Source organism: Alternaria alternata (genome assembly GCF_001642055.1).
Source record: "Alternaria alternata strain SRC1lrK2f unplaced genomic scaffold CC77scaffold_3, whole genome shotgun sequence".
NCBI classification, from domain to species: Eukaryota; Fungi; Ascomycota; class Dothideomycetes; order Pleosporales; family Pleosporaceae; genus Alternaria; species Alternaria alternata.
Genome location: NW_017306192.1, coordinates 1159744 through 1179051, shown reverse-complemented (window position 1 = coordinate 1179051; position 19308 = coordinate 1159744). Strand labels below are relative to the sequence as shown.

Here is a 19308-nt window from a genome sequence, read left to right as displayed (position 1 = left end):
ATGTTGACATCGTGATGTGATCCATGCCTGTGGCCCATCAGAAGCCGCGGAAGTCTCGCACGGACCCCTCGCCGCAAACTCCATCGACATTTCTCTACTATACACACATCGGGATCATCACTTCAGCCGCCATTGAACGCCCACACGCGGCTGTCGCATCGCCAAGATGTCTCTAAGCCGCCAGTCTCTCTCGCCTACTGCAAATCTTCTCCGAAATTCCCGCCTTTTCTCGCTGCCAAACCCGCTCCCACGGCCGCCTGTTAGCGAAACCTACGGCGCGGGCATCTCCAAGGCCTCCGACACCGCCACGCTTCCATACCCGACCCACCAAGCCATTGCGACAACAAAGTCCTCGTTAGCACGTGGTGACTGGGGTCTCAAGCGGCCAATCCCATCGAGGAGTCACATAGTTCAAACAAGCGACCCAGTACTGAGGATCACTCAACTTGATACTATCGAACATGTTACCGACTTCGACTCAGCGGCAGACCATGTGCGGACTAGGCAAAAATGGGAGGAGATGGGTATGCCTATGATGAAGAGCACGTCGAAGATAACGAACGAACCACCACTTGGAGCCTTTGAGGTCCGGGATGATACTACGAGTTACGATACCGAGATGGGACTAGATGAGGCTGGATTGTACTTGCAGGCACTCAAGAAGAGTATGCCAGCACAGCGAGCCAAGGCCCAGCGGGAAGCCTTCAACGCTACCTGGAGAGAAAAATGGCAATCGAAACTTGCGAGCTTCAGGGCACGTGGATGGGCTGACAACCTTGTCGAATTTGAGGCTTTCCGAAAAGAAGCGTCTAGAGGAGGATCAGAGACGAAGCCCTGGTTAGAAGAGTTCAACGCCTTCCAGAACGAGCGGAAGGAAGCAAAGAAAGCACTGAAGGAGCAAATGACAGCAGCACCATTTACACCTTTTAGACCACCACCTGTGGATCCAGTCGTTCACAACACCAGGCGGTGGAAGCACGATGGCCCTTGGCTCCCTGGCATGAGCGCTGAAGAATTTGTCTCTTACCTCAACAAACAGATTACAGGCCGCAAGAAGGAGTTCAATGAGTACCTAGTTGAGTACGTCAAGAACGAGATCTACGCCACCCGCCGACTTGCCGCCACAAAATCTGGTGAGGTCCCGCCAATTGATGCCCAAGAAGCTGAGGCATGGCACGAGCAACGGGAGGACGCCTGGCGCCAAATCACGCAACCTCAGATTGAAGCTGGCATCAGGGCACTACGAAGAGAGGCTGCGAAGGATCCATTGAGTAGCAAGCTCGTCAGCAAGTTGATAGTTCCCTTTTTGAGGATACCAACCATGAAGTTCAAGAACACAACCTTCAAGGAAGACGCCTCCAAGCGCGACATCGAAATGTTCCAATTCGATCAAGAGACCGCACCACTCTCCACTCACCCTTCAGCTGGACTCGGCTACCTTCGCCACTACTCCTACATCGCCAACCATCCCATTCTCGGTCCCCAAGCCAAGCCCACTCCCATACCGGCCCGTCTCATGCAAGCAAGACGCACAGGTACATCGAACGAGCTTTACGCCCGCTTCGGAGTTGGAGGCTTTGTGGCAAACGATCAATTCAAGGGCATAGACTACTCACCTGTCAATCGCAACGCCAGCATGGCCAACGCCAAAGACGTCGAGACAATTGATGTCGATACACCTGGTGGCAAGAAGATCATGGTGCAACCTAGATACGCCAGCGTCACGAACGATGGCCGTATTCACATCAAACTCGATCGTGCTACGGGCCCTGAAGTCATGATTGCGAGAGGTGAACTCGATGACAAGCCACCTGTTAGGGCCAACATCGATAACGGTGACCTAGAGAGCATAGTCAGTGGAGTGGGAAAGAGTGGGGTCAAGGAATTGGATGAGATGAGTGAGAAAGGTCAGCAGTTGAGTGAGTTTTTGCAGCGCGAGGCCCCTCAAGGACGTGCGAAGCCCGCAAAGGGTTTTCCTGGGATGGCTGAGGCGTTGAGATAAGACGAAACAGGGAGGTCTTGTAGTATACTGCATCCATTGTACTTTACTGTGTGAAATGAATATGAAATACACATATATCGTTTCCTGCTGCTTTCTCTGGTGATTGCCCTAGCTGATCTTCTAGAGAACAAGTTTTGTATGAGCATTGATTGGATGAACAAACGTCAGTGATCGTGTCAGGCACGTCGGGCATCCTTCAAAGAGGATGACGAGAAACGAATCCAAGCGGTATGGGCGTCAGTTGAGCCAGAGAGATGAACGGCGTCATGTTCTTTCGGGTCACAGTGCGTAAAAAGGAAGGTGGCTCATGGCACGAAGTATCTCAAAACCTGCTGGTCATCTGATAGACCACGTCTTCCAAAGGTCCTCTCCCACGTAGTGTAGTTTGGTCCGTTGGATGAGACATCGACCCATACGCTACACTTGCGATATCGCTCACTCGAGACTATTGGGTCCAAGGCAGACAGTGAGACATTACGTACCTACAGAATAGCCACGAAGCTTCCAGACATCACTGACTGACAAAGCGAACAGATATCTATGACCGAGGTTATGCGTTGAGAAATCATGGGCCGCACTAGTGCTAAACATGGTGGTTGCCTACATTGTGAGACATCTTGCAGGCTCCAACTTCGGCTCAGCAGAAGCCGACGTCGAAGTCAGTGTACGATGCCAAGAAAGCAATATTGGACTGCTGTGCCGCAACATGGTGGTGGCAAGCATGCCGACTAACACGCGTCCTGGAACAGAGATGGCTGCGAAGAGACTCCGCGATCTTTGTTGGAGGTGAGACAGACATCTGGTAGTAGTAGACTGTCCAGGTCACTCTGAGTCGGCCCGTATGTTAGCAGTCATGTGCATTCGTGCATATGATTTTGACGGATATCCGTTCAATGGCGGCTAGTGTGCACCTGTACCTTGTTGAGCCCGTTCGAGGATGTTAGCCATTGCACTCTCAACAGTCTCACTCCACCTGAAGTTTACATATATGCCGGTCGAATCTCGCCGTGCTTGGCAATATCCCGCAAGACACCGTTTAGAAACTTTTGTTCGAATTGGGCTACAAAAGTGAATTTCTGCTGTTGATACCTAAATCTTGGCCTAAGCAGGTGTTTCAGCTGTCATTGTACCCATGCAAAAAAGCTTGTTGTTCCTGCGTAGGGCCGTGGTTGGTGCTCAATGACAATGGGGCCGAAGCTTGATAGCAGTTTGCATGTTGCTTACGGATGGCGAGACAAGACGGGACGGCGCGTACACTATTCCTGTAAGATATGAGAAAGAAGGTGGTGGCTGTGTATTGACATGTGTATCAGGTAAACCTGCTGGTGAGACCTTGGCAGGTTAGAGTCGTAGCAACTGTGGGCGGTTTGCGCGGTTGATGGTACCATTTGGAAGTCAGAAGGACTAGGAAGCATACTTTTGGCTAGCTGCTCGATTCACAGCCGTTGAGACGTGCTCCTTGCCATGGAATGATCCACGGCGGTGTAACCATGACACGGAAGAAAAACACCATAGCCATTCTGATACCACAGCGATGCCATTGGTGGCACTACTCGACGATACCACATGTTGAGTGCAGAATGTCCAAGCACGGCGGTGACTTGGGTGGGTCTGGGGTTCGCAGTAGTTTCCGCAACCGCCGGTCGGGCCATCGCGAGGTCATCGATAGCGTGAGCAAAGTTTGTGAGACGCAAACTTTTGGATACATCAGGCGGCCAACGAGGGCTGAGCGGCTATGCGACACTGATAGCGGATTGGTGATATGCTGTGGCGCGGCATGCCTTAAGACGCTATCAGCCTAGTCTGTTGAGGCGTCGTGGCTGAGGCAGAGATATCGGTGGACATTGACGTGCACCATGGAGTTTAGCCGGCATGGTGTTTGCGAAAACACGGTGAGACGATATCTTCATGACGGTAGAGATTTTTGATTAGGAGAGTGAACCGCAAAGGGTGTGGCAGCACAGTGTCCCAGAACATACTTGCCGTTGTCGCGATCAATCACGGACCGACCACGCTTCTCGTAGCAAAGACATATGTTACGATGATGCCACGTACGGCCAAAACTGAACACCATTGTCCGTCTCTTTGTCAGCAGTTGAAAGAGTGTGCGCCACTGCAAATGAGAACGGTGGCTGCTTGAGGTGGCCGTGCCTTCCTCATTAGGCCAAATCTCTCCTCGGATATGGTGAGAGACGCAAATAGCGGTGTCGCAAATTAAAGGGACGGCTCGCTTGCTCTTCCACTCGTACTTGTCTGAAAATCAAGGATTTTGACCCCCAAAGTATCAGAAGAGTGACGAAGCGCACGAGCTTTAGGGCTGGTGAGTGAGGCTGTGAAGCCACAGAAAAGACTGTGGGCCAGGGGTGGACCAAACGGCTCGCCAGGAGCAAACATCGGTCGACAGCCACATTTGGCACACAAAGACGCTTGTGTGACTATGGCATTCGCGCTGACGATGGTGGAGATTTGTAAGGAGTGAGGTTTGTCGTCAAGGTCGGCGAATTGTAGCCTCTCGGCGTTACATCACGAGTCGGCGCTAAGGGACAATGTGCTCGATATTGGGGGAGGGCGCTGACGAAGACTCACCATTTGGCGGCAGGTGTCGACTACTCTTTCCCGACTTCGGATGAGTCAAGGCAGCAAGGTCGCAGCAGGCTCACATGCTCAGCAATTCGCCTGCCCACCATCATCAATCGTCTTGACGACCGCAATCCATCAGCACCTCTTTCGCGAACCTGCAAGACACTAACAGCGCGCAATATAATCACGCTGTCGAGGTTTTAGGACGCGATGCATGAGGCCAGTATGCGAACGATGCGTCCGCTGCTCGCGTGGGTGTGCATCTCCCTTTAGTGCCCGCCGCACCGTGAGGGGCCCCACCAGCACCAGCCAGTCGAGCGGCCAAGCACACTTCCCTCCATCCATATCAATCATCAGTGTAAAGTAATATGGTCGGGCATTGGGCGCCGATCAAATCCCCGGCTTCTGGTGCCTGGCATGGAGGGCCGCCTGCCTGACGATACGGGAATGACTGCATGGCGCCTGCCTCTATTCGCCAGTCTTTCAGCTGAAAGCTGTCTGTCAGGTTTTTTTCCATCGCTAACAGCACCAGCGCGTTCCCGTCTTTTCAAGAAAGAGGAATGTCATCGAGTAAAGTCACTAGGGCCAAGCTTAGGGGGACGATGATGAGGGAGTTGGGGGAGGCGCTCGAGCACCGGCAGTTTGCCATTGCTGCCCATCGAGTCTGAGACAGGTTGTGCGGCCGCGCGGATGCGCAAACCGGCTGGCAGACTCGACAATTTCTCTCATTCCCCAATTGCAGCGGACCTATCTCCCTCTTCATCACCCTCAGGCACAGGAAAACCGGTGACGGACAGGGTCCCACTTGTGGCTGGGCGGTGTCTTCGGTCACTGGCAGGCTGTGCAATTCACCGCTGCGCAGCCCTAAGGAATGGCCCCAAAGACGCCCGGATCATGTTCATGCATTCTGTCCTGCCCGTCGCTGCGGCCTGGCACTGGCACCTTTTTCTGCACACCCGTTTCGGTCATCGTTGGTAAATCTGTTCCCTTGTCCACTCATGGTGCACTTTCCCAGGCTACACTCTGCGCCGCCTGGTGCTTAAAAGAAACCCTTGCCCAGTAGGGCTGCACTTTACTTTCTACAAAGTCGCATAGCTCCCTGCACATCACACTCTATTATTACCCCTTCGCCGCTCTGACTCCTTCGCCTTTCGGTTCGTACTTGAACTGACGAGTACACTCATCCTACTTGCCGCTTGTCTCAGTCGGGCCGTCACCTGCTGCTCAAATACCGTCGGTGTCCCCAACATTACCGAAGCATCAAGCAAGTACGATTCGACACATCCTTTGATCAACTTGTACTTTGTAAGGTCATCGTACTCTTGTCATAGGATTCACCCTTCACACCAAATACTTCCGCGCCTGCCCATTCTCTGACTGGGTTACACACTCGGATAACTTGGTCTGATACCACCATCTTGAACTCAAGACAGAGAGGTTCACAATCATCCTCGTCTTTGAAGTTCCCAACCCCAACGTTACCTACTTCACATTACCGCCATGTGTCGGATAGAGGAGCGCATCGAGTACAGCCCTGATGGGCGACCCATGACATCTTCTCGGGCCCGCCTGTGCGAGAAAGCACGCGATAGAAAACCATGCCGGGACGCAGTGGTCATACCCTATCGATACAACCCCAAGAGAGGCTCCCCAGGCCGCGACGACACGCCATCCCCGATAAACCCACCAACTCCTACTGGCAGTGGAACATACCTAGTTCAAACACGTCGCCCATCGGGCAGTGGCAGCCGCCCTTCTACTCGGGATGGCCAACGGCCCATCAGCACTGAGATTATCATTGGGTTTGGTTCCAAGAAAGACAAGACCAAAAAATACCCATCGATCTCTGTCTCCAGCAAACCGTTTGACCGGTCTTCCCTCGGCTCCAGAGGATCTCACGAAGCAGTCATTGAGCCGGTAGGCTCCGATGCCTCATACCCTCTACGAACAGGCTTTCCAGAGGCACCTCTGCCTCCAACGGCAACTTTTGATAATCCCAATAACTATCTTGCCACTCCCACCATGTCCTACGGATATCGTCCTTCGCATGTTCCGTCAGCATCTTCCAGCCAAACACCATCGCTCTATGCAGACGATGACCCACCGGCTAGGCCGCGGAATTCAAGACATCCTGCCACTATCATCCACAACCCGCCTCCTGTCACTCCATCCTCGCCGTCTCAGCGCCCGACTGGAATGTCATCTAGCTCATACCGGACCTCAAATGTCGTTCCACGAGACTCCTACCAGAACCCACTTGACAACGACGTCTTTGCCGACAACTCCTCGTACAGTGGCTCAAGTATTCCTGAAGTCAATCGTCGTTCCAAGAACGGTGACGAGCGACAGAGGCAGCCCAAATCTAGCCGACGTCAAGAGGAGTCTGAGCGACAGGCAGCTGAAGAAGCTGCGAAAGCTGAAAGGGAGAACGAAAGGCATGTGCGTTTCGAACTTGGCCGTGCAGACAGTCGCGCGAAAGAAAGGGCAGAAAAGCACCTAGCTGAGAAGGAAAAGGACCGAGCAGTAGCCAGAGAGGAGTCTCGCCGTCTCAAAGATGAAGAACGTCGTCTCAAGGAAGAAGAGCGTTTGCGACAAGAGCAGAAAGATCTCGAGAAGGCAGCGAGAGACCGGAAGAAGGAGCGGTCGAAGCCTCCAACAACCGACTACTCAAGCAAACGACCATCTGCAGGACGCAGAATGTCCTCAACCATGACGCCAGCTCAGTTAGCCGACCAGCAACGCCTGATCGAATTTGAGAAGGCGCAGATGCGTAGTGAGAGGCAGATTGCAGAAGCTCGAGAACGAGATGAACTAGTGGCGGCAAATCTCAAGAGCCAACAGGAGAAACCTGGCTACTGGGACCCGCGTGGCGGCGACCGCTCGCTTTCAAATCGACGAGAGTCAATGACTCGCCACGATAGCGTTACCTCGCGTCCAGCCGAGTTGGGTCGAACTCCCAGCAAGCGTCGCACAAGCATCTCGCAACCAAACCCTCCAGCATTTGATACCCAAGTGCCTGCAGAGACATACCGACCTTCTAGCTCGAGAAAACGTGCGCCTCCACCGTTGTCGTTTCCGAAGAACTTTAACCAGGAATACGCTACTAGGCCGTCGTCATCTAGACGCCCTTCGTCCAGTGGTCAGGAGAATCCCTTCGCAGCTTCATCTATGATGTCGCCTTCCGTAACATCGCAAGATCCATGGGACTTGCGCAACGTCGAAAGTGCGCTCCCGACCCCTCGATTGCAGAATGATAGCCGTTACGGTACGACGCAGACTCAAAGCTATGTCGATCCCTTCGCAACAGATTCTGACAGTCCATCGGGTGATTACATCCAGCCTGCTTATGCGTCGCGCACAGGACTGAGTCGTAAAGGATCGAAGAGGAAGCATTGAGCTTCACATCCAGATTGATTTTCGCTTTCGTTTTTGCTGAAGGAGTTTATGTGGTTCTGCTTTTTCACACGATACCCTTCTCTCGCCCTGTTATACTTTGGATAGATATACCCTTTGCTTCACTGCGCATGTTTAGGGAGTCAACAGCAATCATATTGTCATCATACGTCATTGGATCAATTCTTGCGTTGCTCATCAATGAAACCATGCCCAATCTTTACCTCGCTGTTCACCACACTCAGTTGCCTTCAATCTACTCTGTGTATATTTTTCAGACATCGCGAAACTCTGCAAACGTTCACTCATCGTCTTCTTTTGGTTGACTCGACGGATAGTCTACTGCAGTGTTCTGACTTCTCCTGAGATAAGCACGACGGCCTTTAACTCTAGCTTCCATCGGTAATGTTTGTGTATCATGCGTAGGAAACGCATCTGCACGTCGATCCTCGTCTTCTGTCGTCGCACGGTAGTCCCGTCGCGCTGCACTCGTAGGTACGAACGACAACATCGCGGTATACTGAGGCGGCGTCGCGAAACCAAGTGTACGTGCGGTCTGCATAAAAGGTGGTGCCGGTAGCATATCTGGAAAATCAGCAAACCGGGCACCTATTTGCTGTGCAGTCGTTCCACCCTGACGGCGACGGGATCGTGCTGGGCGTACTGCAGATTCATCATGTATAACACCGAGTTGCTGCGGAGTCTCTCTGCCCTCATCTTCGCTCTGGCCTTCGTAGTACTCAGGTGGTAGATCTAATTCCCTATCAACAACAGCAATAAGCGACCTGGCAAATTCGGCACGCGCGTCGAGAACCTCCCAAGAGTGAATTTGGACCTCCATCTCTCTAGCGAGACGACGAACTAGGTATAGATAGCGACGGTGGTTGTGAAGGGAAGAGGGAGCGCTAGTGTCGACTTCTTCGATGGCTTGAGAAATCCTGACAATAGTTTCGGCAGTGGGTCCAGTAAAACTGTAGTTTGGTGATAACATTGCGGAAGTTGAGGTTCAGTAAGAATGTCTTGAAGATGTATAATCTCTCTGGATCTTGTACTGATGTATACTCAATGTGCTTGCTACGAAACATATCACGAGATCAGAGCGGAGTGACACTTTTTGCCATGCATAGGAAGCGCAAACAACTGTCATTTAAGGCCCAAAGACCTGTTTTAGGCATGGTATCCTCGACCTACTCTTACGTTGAACCTCCATCAGCTTTTCATCTTTACCCGCTTTGCTTACATGGATGCAGTAGTGCAAGTGAGCGGCAGCAAAACTTCCCATACGTTCTGCGTCTCTGAAAAGCGTAGGCTGATCTCCATCTGCCACGCTAACATCTCTCCTTGTGGGATTGACTGGCAGCACACCTATTCGTCCTCCGCCTCCAAAACCTGACCTAGTGGGCTCGCCGAAGCTGTATGGCGGGGGATCTCATTAGATTGCTGGCGACGTGGTGGGGGAGAAAAGCTGATCTGCGAAGGCGGCGCGGAGAAAGGAGTGCGAGTCATTGGCGTGGATTGACCAAATTCCTGGAGCTTCTTTTCGAGATACCGGATGCGATCCTCTTGTTCCTCGGTGTATTGCATCTGCTCTTGGTACATGCTCGAGATGTAATCGTGCTCGTTGTATAGGCGGTCGAACTTAAGGGCAGCATTATTGACATCGCCTTGAAGGCGAAGATGTTCGCGATGGCTCTCAAGCTTGACGCTCGCAATGTGGCGACGATGGGCTTCGTCAAGATCACGAAGCTGCTTTTTGTGTACCTCCCCTACGTTATCCGTGAGGAAGTTGGTGAGCGCTCTGGTGGCATTTATGCGCGCGAGAAGCCCGATCACGACAGCGCTAAAGACTGTAACCAAGAGAATGATCTCGCGGTCGGTGATGAGCTCAGTCTGAATCAGTTGGTAGTTGAGTACATGGAAACTTCTATCGATTCACGTACCTTGGACCAAAGCGAGAACAGAAGGCCGAAGATACTCGAGCACAGGAAGAGAGCGATAAAGTCGAAGCTATTGAACTCCATTGCGGCAGTGTATTTCGTAAGTGGGTAAGTGAGTGGGATCTTAAGCAGGCAATTCTCGAGCCGTATCGAGCTTGAATACAGATTTGGCTTGGCAGTCTAGCTGAGTTTGTGACTGGAGGTAGCTGGGATGGAAGTAGATGGGACGGCAAGTTGGCTTGGATACTGATATCATAATATGATAGATTCTAAATGGCCTCAATCAGCTGTTGGGCTGACATATTATTGTTCTACCACACTGGCATCTCAGGTCCTGGATCATGTAGTCTAAAATATCGACATCACTAGACAAGATCTCGGAGTTGAATCCCGTAGTCTTTCATTCACTTATGTATGTATTATACAGCTACAGATAAGCTTGTGTAACTATGTACATGAATGTGTTTAAGAAGAAGCTGGTGCTTACATGATATCGCACCTATAGATGTGATTGTGACAAATCGCTCAACGCCGTTTTTATACCTCTATGCAGAATACACGATACCCATATAACGCCATGGCCATGCAATAAATCAGGTTGGTGATGAAAAGCAAGTTCGCCAGATACCCTAAGAAAGGTCCATGGGTTCGGCGGTGTTGCTAACGGTACCGATTGATGCACGCTGGTCCTTGATTGCCGGAGGAGCAGCCTGCGAGAAATGATTTTGGGGAGGCGGAGCAGCAACGTTAATACCGGTGTTGACATTGTCGTTACGAACTTGAGGAGGCGCGACATACCCCATGTGAGGCTGGGCGTAGATCGGAGGTGTCGCAGGACCGGAGGAGTTGCGCGGCGGCTTCCGGCCACCAATGCGCTGAGCTCGAGGAGCCGGAAAGCAAGCGTTCTTAACACGAGTCTGAAACTCTTGAGCGAAGTTGTCATATGGCTTCTTGTCCTCTGACGTCTTCCAGCCCATTTTGTTCTTCATACACTCAGCCTTGCGGTGGCTAATCGTTGAGCCTTCAATACGGATACCATTGGCCTCAAAGCGACGACAGCAGTCAGATCGCGAGAGAATGAGTAACACGACAAGAAGGCTTACGTTGTCGTTATCGAGGAGATGGGGACAAAAGTCGCAGACGTTGCAGGCAAAGCGGCGCATGTCTTCGAGTTCCTTGGTATCGGTGCAGTTGACGAAGCGTTCGGCCATGGAGAACGGGCGCACCATGTCCCTACATATGTGGTTCTGGAGGACATTGGCGACCGAGGAGACGGATACTGGGTAAATACTCGAACGGTCGATCTTGCTTGTAGCAGATGACGAGACCGTGCCAGCGATGTAGACAATCTCAATATCATCAAATGGACCACGATCAAGCTTAATGTCTTGGAGAGACTTCCCCTCCTTCTGGGCCTCCTTGTAGGTCTCGGCATTCTTGATGCCAGCCTCACGTGCCGCTTTGACCGCCTCCCGGGGTGTAGTAAAGCCGTACTGCTTGGCAAGGGCTACAGAGTCTTCGTGCATCTCAAACTTGGACAGCTTACGCTCAACATCAGGGGCGCGGATCCAATCCTCAGACCAAGGTTCTTCAGCAAGAACCTTATAGAAGACCTTGGTAAGTGCGCGAAGCTTGATCTCAAGATCGGTCATCATCCGCCGACCAAAGTAAAGCTCATCGGTCTCGAAGAAGGCATTCTCAATGAAAGCCTTTCGATCCTTTTGGGTCAGTTGGCCCCGCGAGGGGTCATTCTTCCATTCCTGGATGATGTGCATAAACTTGGCGTGAAAGATGTCATCAAAGTGTTTTGATGCGGGTATAGCTGTCGCTACATGTTATATTAGCTTCTGATCAGAACTACAGCATGTTGTATTCACGTACACGTGGGTGTGTGGGGTTGTTGTGGTGAAGATGGTAAGGTAGTAGCGGTCTGAAGGACAGGGGCAGGCGACATAATGATTCAAGCGCGGTATATGACCTGATGTACCGAAAAAGGTAACTTGAACACTTGCAGGTCAGTATAGACAATCCAAAGCAGTCAGATCTCGATGGAATCAGATGGTGTTGGAGGGTGAGGTTCGCAGTTGGGTCAAGTGTTGCGGGGTGGCTGGGTTGTCGGAGCGTGAGGTTGTAGGCAAAAACATTCACGCTCGCGTAAACTTAGCGCTTGTCTTGGCGGGAGCATTGGAGCAGCACGTGACTGCATGACTAGCCAGCATGTGGCCCCAACAACCTCGGGTGAACGTCATAGCTTAGCGCTGTTAATCGCAACGATAATCCTAGCCATCCGCCAGGCACATCAATCGTTCAGCTTACAGTCCATCGGCAATAATTGTTACAATGGCTCGCATGTTCTTACACGCACCCAGTATCGCCGGAGTGAGCCCGGGTGCGTGTAAGCTATATATCCCTTCGAGTCGCTTTCTTACAGCAAAATCCTCGACTCGTCCGCGTTCCATCTGTCTTCCTCGATCAATGTTCTACATGTTTCATAAACAGTGAATGATGTAGATAAACTGGTATCAAAGAAAGCCAGGCCTGGTCACAATCCGTAATTTGTTCTTGTCGACTAGACTCCTGTATCCTTTGGCGAGCAACGTTAAAAGTCTCCACAGACTGTGTCGCCTCCAAAATGGTGACCACCCTGCCGATAGGTTGGTGGAACAATTATTTAGCCAGATCACGATGTTTTCCACGTCCGGGACGACATTCATAGTATGCGCGAAAGCCTGAAAGGAACAAGGAGCTTGACATCCATGAGGTGTTTGTCGTTTTCCAATCATCAATGTTGCGATATAGGCTAAAAAAGTATATTTGGGACTATCATGATGTCTGTCTTATACTGAGGATTAAAAGAATGTAACGAGGCTACGTTATAAGCAGAGACGTTGTAAATGGCCAGCCTAATGAGGCCTTTCACGGTGAAGGACACTTTTGGAACACATCATCATAGAAGCGGACTAGAGCCGAACACCTCCTCTGTGCGAGAGGACTTTTTTGCGACCTGACTCCCTTTCACCCTCCATCTGGAACTCAATCGCTAGATGGATGCGCTATGGCACGACTTATCCCTCGAGCCAGAACTAGCCGTACCCCAATCGCGAAAGCATGCCGCATTCTCGCACTGCCTGCCGAGCTCCGCCTGCTCATCTACAGCCACTTGGTCCCTGGGGGCTTCCTCCCGAACGCGCACCATAAGACGTACATTGGGCTCTTGCTCTCCTGCTCCCAGATCTACCACGAGATGGCGACAGAATCCGTCCGCCTCGCGCCTCTCATTCTGCACGAAATACAAGACACCGCCTACGCAGCGCCAATGAAGCTGCGGCCGCTTCATCCAATTAACCTTGCCTCATCGATGCACGTCACGGTCGGAATACCCCGCTGGGCAATGAGCAACAGACCCATTTTGAGCGGGATAGTAGTCGCTATAATTTCATTACTGGAACTTCATCTAGCCAGTCTTACCATTGGAATCGAGGAGCATGAGAGTGAGTATGATGTCTGGCAGATGTTTAACATCGGGTTTCCACTTCTAATGCAGTATTTTATGCACGGTGTGGAGGCAAGAGGAGCCGTGTTTCCTCCCGGATACACCACGAACACAGATCATTATCGCGAAAGAACAGCCTACTCGGATATTATCACGCTTGCTATGTCAATGAACTGTCTCGTTGCGCCAGGTATTTGCAATGGAAATCACCTGCCAGAAAATAACGCTTGGTGTCTCCGTCGTCCATCTCGCTCCTCACGACCGCCACTGCCAGCAAATGCGTGCAATATTAGGAGGATTGTATTCTGTCTAAAGAGACTCCACGATGAAGATCACTCTGTTGCAGGTGGCCAATTCCGCCGGCTCGTATATTCATTCGGCATAGAGAGTATGCGCCAACGCGGTACTACTACGAGCCTACGATCGTGCCCAACGACCGAAGTGCTTGCGTTACTGGAGGAGGGGTGGGAGGTTAGGTGGATAGATGAGATGGGTATAAAGAGGCGTTGCTCCAGAAGAAAGCCAGGTCTATTTGTCTGGAAGAAGTTGGGGGAGAAGCCGGTAGAGAAGTCGGTAGAGAAGCCGCCAGGCAGGGTGAAGAAAGCGCTGGAGTGGCTGTTCAAGCGGTCGTAATTGACACATATTCAGCGAGCGCTCAAACTCTCCAAAGGACTCAAGGCTATTGCAGGTGGCTCATGGAACGTTCATAAGCACTGAATGATTTGAACTTTCCTCACGATGCTACATATGTCCACACCAACCTTGAAAACTACGTCAGCGCAACAGGGATATCCCTTTGACGCCTCTTAGTTGCAGCACGTAGTTACACATTTCAATGTAGTCCTTCCATCGACACTAAACTTCATGACCATCATATCATGCGCACAATCTCAGTATAGGGACCCTTGACAGGATGTGTTCGAAAGTTCTGGATGTAACACGCCACTACCCGACGGCTACCACAATGAATATCCACAAACAGAATGAACATGCATTTGCACGACCCACTTCCAGCTCTTTCCTTACCCGGTCAATCAAATCCCCATTGCGTATTGAAAAGTATACAAGACCTACTGTTCGTCGGCTCTCCATGATCCAGACTTGCTCAACCCAAGCACTACTGTTGACAAAATAGACCCACACGATGACCTTGTCTGGCCCAGAAACAGCCGGCATAATCATAGTAATCATCGTCATTCTACTTCTTTGCTTGGGAGCCTTCTACTCTACCAAGCATGTCCGCCAGCAGAACACACTCCCGGATGCAACGGATCCACCTTTACCCACAGACTCAGGCCGTCCATCACTCTCCTCTTTACTGCGACTCAAGGGTACCAACAAGCGCACTGAAATATCAGACCCAGAGCATCATATACGTTATCCAAGCCTAGAACATGGACCTGGCCCAACTCTCACCACATTGGCTGTTCCCGAAACACCGGCGATCGGTACCATCAGAGCAGTGACAGCTACACCTACGGCGTCTCCATCGAGTACTAGAGTGGAGCCGGCTGACAGTGTGGCATCAAATGACCGGAGTAGTTTACATCAAGCGGTGTTGGATGTGGGTACAGAAGACGACCAACAGAATGGCGATGCGTCGAAGAAACCTGATGATGTTGCATCAACAGCCAAGGAGTTGAAGCATAGCCTCGTGAGCAAGGCATACACTGGAGCTTGGCCTTTGCGCGATGTCCATGGTGCCTCTGAGAGGCGATGAGTGGAGGAAATCTACAGTGCTGATCTTTCTCGGCAAAGATCAAATTTGTAGAAGTAGCGTATTACAGAGAAGTGAATGCATGGTGTGGAAGAGTGAATACATGAACTTGTTTCCACTGAATTGAGAGCTGGTGAGCTCACGACACATACACGTATCGCCTGATGCCACTCCATCTTTCTTGTCTTTACACCGCAGTGCATGAGAAGAGAGCCCACTTACCTGCCTGGTATCTACATTCGTTCTTGGTCGACATCACTCCAACATCACATCACGCATAGGGCATGCATGGGGGAAATGGCAATCAAGCATCGTCTTCATGTCTTGCGACAGTCAGACTCAGCGACACCTAGTGGGGGGAGAACCTTTTGTTTCATTGACTCCTGATCATCATGCCGCCGTATATAGCCGTAAAACTATGCCATAGTCGTGGCAGAAACCCTTTCCCAGACACCATATTTTCAGTAAGCCGAGAAAGGAGGAAGAAGGGAGACCGGCGGGTCGCGCTTGCGCATTCGTATCTACGAGCGGGCGGGGCGGTCGTTGAAGCGGCGGGGACCGCGCTCGACAACTTGTTGTTGGGAAACGGCAATAACGTTGGTGGGGATGCTGTCGAACTATGGAGAGCGTTAGTAAACAGCATAATGCAGTGTGGGTAAAGAAGTAACGTACGCCCATGGACTTGAGGAGGTCCTTGGTCTCCTGGTCGACGTCGAGCGAGCCGGACTCGCTGTTCTGGGTGAAGTCGAGAGCGGAGATCTCGGGGACGTACTGGTCCTTTCGCTCACGCTCCTCTTCTTGGAGCTTGAAGGAAATACCACGAACGGGACCGCGCTGGATACGCTTCATCCTGTAAGTTGTTAGTCCGATGCCAGTACAAAAGAGCGAATTGCTCATGGGGTTCCAGCTCTGGCGAGTAGGTGGCTTCCTGTTCAAGTGCTAGGTCTGCGCAAAGCCAATACTCGGCGCAAACCACCGCATCTCTTCTAGGTCCTGCCCTCACTGCCATTGCTTCAACTCCTTTGCAGAGACGTACAAGTGAGTGGTGTATCCGGCAATCTTGTTTCGGAGCCTCTTGGAGGCAATGATGGCGATCTCATCACAGATCCTCTTGTTGGTCTCGAAGTCCAGCGACAACTTGGGGTAGTAACGCTCAATGATGACCTTGGCGGACTTCTTGACGGTCTTAGTTCGGACGCGACCCATTTTGGCGACTTGTTGTGTGAGCTGGGAGAAGAGGTTGTCGTGGGAAGGGGCGGTGGCTGTCGGGTTAGTTGGATTGTCGCTGGAGAGTAGAAATGTCGGTAGGACGGCTCGATAATTCGCGTAATGTGTGTGGTGGTCGGTGCGCGAGGCTAGTCGCGGATGGTTTAGCGCCAACGTGGGACTGGGACATTTGACGTTCACGAACACCATCTTGCAGTTTCTGGCATGTAGGAAGAAGTTGTATCATATGTGTAGTATTGATATCTCACGCTCGCTAATTGTTGCTGATGGAAAAGAAGAACGCTCAAAGAAAGTGCATCACAGATGCTCGCTACTAAAGCTTCGCCAGGCTCCTTGTAAACCATTTTACACTGAAACTCCAAACACCGTAGCTGTGCCAGTGCCAATTTGAGGTGACAGATCCTGATCACATCCATCTGATCGTCGCTAGTGACCGCCTTCCGCACCGCCCTCTGAACCGCCTTCAGCGGCGCCACCGTGGTGCGCAGGGTTGGGGAAGTAGAACGCGCAGATTGCGATGATAATGTACGTCATCACGCAAAGCATACCCTCAAGGTAGTTGGAACTCCTATCACGCAGGAAAGAGCCCACCGCCAAAACGGCAAGAATCAAAGCGACCGCGTCGAAGATGGCGAAGTTGTAGTCCATGCCGACACCGATACCCCAGCCAACCAGTACTACGAGCGGTGCGTTGAACAAGGCAGTCTGGATAGACGCACCCAGAACATGAGCGAGAGCCATGTTGATCTGGTTGTCGTAGGCTTCGTCGATAGCGAGCAGATGTTCGGCGATCTTCTCAACAAGTGGAATCAGAATAAGACCGACAAAGGCGTCACTGACACCCCGCTCCTCTACAATGTATGGGATCTCGAGGACGAGGGAAATGGCGACAAGCGCTACGCAAGTCAGGGAGACGAGAAGGGCGACGATGACTTCGGTCATGGTAAGCTTGGGCTTCGCCAACTCCTCGTGGCGGTCCTTGTCCTTGTGATCGTCCGCCTCGTAGATTTCGTGGAGCAGACCATCGTGCGATACGGTTTGGAAGTACACGTAGATCAAGTAGCCTATGATTGATATGATGGCTACGCCACGGGAAATCAAACGAGTGTTGTATGGGATGTTGACGGTCGTCAAGTCGTAGTCAGGATTCTGGAAGAGGTATGCGTAAAAGACAGCAGGAAGTACCAATGCGGCTACTGAGGTTAGTATTGGAATCGAACAAGATGCAGGAGGATGACGTACTAGCAGCGACAAGCATCAAGCCACTACCGTTCTCAGAGACAGCAGGATGGAACTCTTGGTGGTCATTCTTGAGACCGCCGAAGATAAAACTACAGCATGTCAGCACAGTAGGTCAACTGATAATTACGAGAGTGCTTACCATGTTCCGAGACAGAGGAGCAGATTGGCAAGAATGGATCCCAAGATGGCAGCCTTAATAACCTGCACGTTGGAATCGCCATTGGACGTCCCTATCAACACCATGAACAGAATGATTTCAACGATGGAACCGAATGTTGTCTCGAGGACGACGGCAAAAGCCTTATTGGGCATCTTGCGCGAGAACTCCTGGCCAGCGAAGCCGAGCAAGTTTGCTGAAGGCAACATAGCGATGTAATTGGTAATGAAGATTGCCATATGCCATTCAGGTTTCGCAAAGTGCTGTTGACTTTATCAGTATATACGAACCGTACTTTGGCATGCCAGACTTACAAATGCGATCGCAATGGGTACGATAGGCCACAAGCAGTTGACTAGCATGGACGGCGTGCTGCTACTCCTGCCAGAGATGACAAGAAATTTGATTGGATTGAACCCCCTTCTGCCACTTTCGCCCTCAGGATGAAGGCCTGGGGTCACCCTATGGCCATTGTGATTGTACTGCGGCAGTTCCGAGCGACGTCTGGATCTATCACGGCGATCGTCGTCGCCGCGGCGCGTCGTCTTCTCGGTGGTATACTGTCGTTCTCGCGATGAGCGGTGCCCATGGCCGCTAGGATAATCTCGCGAGCTTCTTGAACGGTGCGCCATGGTGTTCGTAAATGTGGGTTGCTTAGGTTGTAGTATTCACAGGCAATGGGCGCTAGGTGTAGGCGACGACTGCACGGATGGGGCCCAGCGGTGAGTGTTTCAGGGCGTGCGTATGAGTAGACCTGCAGCGATTGCAGTCTGTAAGGCTGCAATCGAGGAGAAAGTGTAGGAGTGCAGGCAAAAAGGAAAGACAAGAGGGCCGGAGAGACTAGACATTGTAAAAGGGCCGGGCGTCATTTCGGGAGGAGTAGTATACTTCCTTGTTTACGAGGTGCAGGAGGTCGCAACGGGCGCGTCCACTACAACACACAGCCTCAGCGCTATGATCGCCAAACAACGAAAATGTCGCAGCGGGGCTACACCGAAACTCTGCGACTGGCTACTATACCGCCTTTCAATTGCGCTCCATTCGTCCTGCCACATGTCCATCAAGTGTCTAGCTGAGCTTATCTGCTCTAGACACGTCACCAAGCACCATACAACGTCTTTGGCAATGCTTGACACCCCTTGGCTGCATCATGATGCGGATTCCAGAACAGGGTTTCAGCTCAATGCACATTGACGTGGGCCCAGACTCCACATTTCAGGTCTAACAAGGGGGAAAGGGTCTCGATCTCCGCTATGCAAATGCGAGCTACTCGATGGCAGGTTGGACACTACCAGCCTCCAGATGTCGCGTGCATCGACTGCGCTATTGAACCCAAGCGCAGAAGCATGCTTCCGATGAGATGGCTTCTGAACTTTGCACGAATATAACCCCATCGATCGCAATGTCAAAAAGGCCCGACGAGTTGCGAAAGATGGCGATCGAATGTCGAATGCAACCTGTACTCACATACAAATAACACTCGCACCGAATGTTCGGAACGTGATGTTCAGGCTGTGGTTCGAGCTCAAGCTGATTGGTTCTTGAATGGTCGTCGTACCT

At 51.6% G+C, this 19308-nt stretch overlaps 8 protein-coding genes across 8 annotated transcripts; 3 read left to right on the top strand and 5 right to left on the bottom strand.

Annotated features, from left to right (window-relative positions):
* Positions 1–81: 81 nt before the first annotated feature.
* Positions 82–2070, top strand: CC77DRAFT_981884 (hypothetical protein). The gene has a single exon (XM_018536094.1). It carries the CDS (start codon positions 167–169, stop codon positions 2000–2002), a length of 1836 nt encoding a protein of 611 aa, XP_018390064.1. The 5' UTR covers positions 82–166; the 3' UTR covers positions 2003–2070.
* A 4012-nt stretch (positions 2071–6082) lies between these two features.
* On the top strand, positions 6083–7978 carry CC77DRAFT_1028440 (hypothetical protein; the record flags this gene model as incomplete). The annotated part of the gene is made up of 2 exons (XM_018526445.1): positions 6083–7524; positions 7624–7978. 2 exons carry the CDS (start codon positions 6083–6085, stop codon positions 7976–7978), a joined length of 1797 nt encoding a protein of 598 aa, XP_018390063.1.
* A 298-nt stretch (positions 7979–8276) lies between these two features.
* Positions 8277–8966, bottom strand: CC77DRAFT_1005604 (hypothetical protein; the record flags this gene model as incomplete). Its single annotated transcript, XM_018523362.1, has 1 exon — positions 8277–8966. The coding sequence occupies one exon, from the start codon at positions 8964–8966 to the stop codon at positions 8277–8279; it is 690 nt and encodes a 229-aa protein (XP_018390062.1).
* A 267-nt stretch (positions 8967–9233) lies between these two features.
* On the bottom strand, positions 9234–10034 carry CC77DRAFT_1081730 (hypothetical protein). Its single transcript, XM_018529338.1, has 2 exons — positions 9916–10034; positions 9234–9865 (listed from the first exon to the last, which is right to left on the bottom strand). The coding sequence occupies exons 1-2, from the start codon at positions 9994–9996 to the stop codon at positions 9341–9343; spliced, it is 606 nt and encodes a 201-aa protein (XP_018390061.1). The 5' UTR covers positions 9997–10034; the 3' UTR covers positions 9234–9340.
* Positions 10035–10307: 273 nt separating this feature from the next.
* CC77DRAFT_1017004 (hypothetical protein) lies at positions 10308–12033 on the bottom strand. The gene is made up of 2 exons (XM_018524322.1): positions 11794–12033; positions 10308–11740 (listed from the first exon to the last, which is right to left on the bottom strand). The coding sequence occupies exons 1-2, from the start codon at positions 11864–11866 to the stop codon at positions 10542–10544; spliced, it is 1272 nt and encodes a 423-aa protein (XP_018390060.1). The 5' UTR covers positions 11867–12033; the 3' UTR covers positions 10308–10541.
* Positions 12034–12831: 798 nt separating this feature from the next.
* CC77DRAFT_538843 (hypothetical protein) lies at positions 12832–14074 on the top strand. The gene has a single exon (XM_018532066.1). The coding sequence runs from the start codon at positions 12968–12970 to the stop codon at positions 14036–14038; it is 1071 nt and encodes a 356-aa protein (XP_018390059.1). The 5' UTR covers positions 12832–12967; the 3' UTR covers positions 14039–14074.
* A 1569-nt stretch (positions 14075–15643) lies between these two features.
* CC77DRAFT_1057839 (ribosomal protein S17e) lies at positions 15644–16328 on the bottom strand (the record flags this gene model as incomplete). Its single annotated transcript, XM_018528064.1, has 3 exons — positions 15644–15739; positions 15795–15972; positions 16159–16328. 3 exons carry the CDS (start codon positions 16326–16328, stop codon positions 15644–15646), a joined length of 444 nt encoding a protein of 147 aa, XP_018390058.1.
* Positions 16329–16775: 447 nt separating this feature from the next.
* CC77DRAFT_927588 (vacuolar calcium ion transporter /H(+) exchanger) lies at positions 16776–18380 on the bottom strand (the record flags this gene model as incomplete). The annotated part of the gene is made up of 4 exons (XM_018533999.1): positions 16776–17542; positions 17592–17680; positions 17731–18011; positions 18063–18380. 4 exons carry the CDS (start codon positions 18378–18380, stop codon positions 16776–16778), a joined length of 1455 nt encoding a protein of 484 aa, XP_018390057.1.
* Positions 18381–19308: the final 928 nt, after the last annotated feature.

Bases quoted from the DNA above. Each gene is read 5' to 3' on its own strand.
- CC77DRAFT_981884 (XM_018536094.1), top strand. From the start codon at position 167: ATGTCTCTAAGCCGCCAGTCTCTCTCGCCTACTGCAAATCTTCTCCGA.
- CC77DRAFT_1081730 (XM_018529338.1), bottom strand. From the start codon at position 9,996: ATGGAGTTCAATAGCTTCGACTTTATCGCTCTCTTCCTGTGCTCGAGT. The intron at 9,866-9,915 runs GTACGTGAATCG...CAACTGATTCAG, and splicing joins TGTTCTCGCTTTGGTCCAAG to ACTGAGCTCATCACCGACCG.
- CC77DRAFT_1017004 (XM_018524322.1), bottom strand. From the start codon at position 11,866: ATGTCGCCTGCCCCTGTCCTTCAGACCGCTACTACCTTACCATCTTCA. The intron at 11,741-11,793 runs GTACGTGAATAC...TATAACATGTAG, and splicing joins ACAACCCCACACACCCACGT to CGACAGCTATACCCGCATCA.
- CC77DRAFT_538843 (XM_018532066.1), top strand. From the start codon at position 12,968: ATGGCACGACTTATCCCTCGAGCCAGAACTAGCCGTACCCCAATCGCG.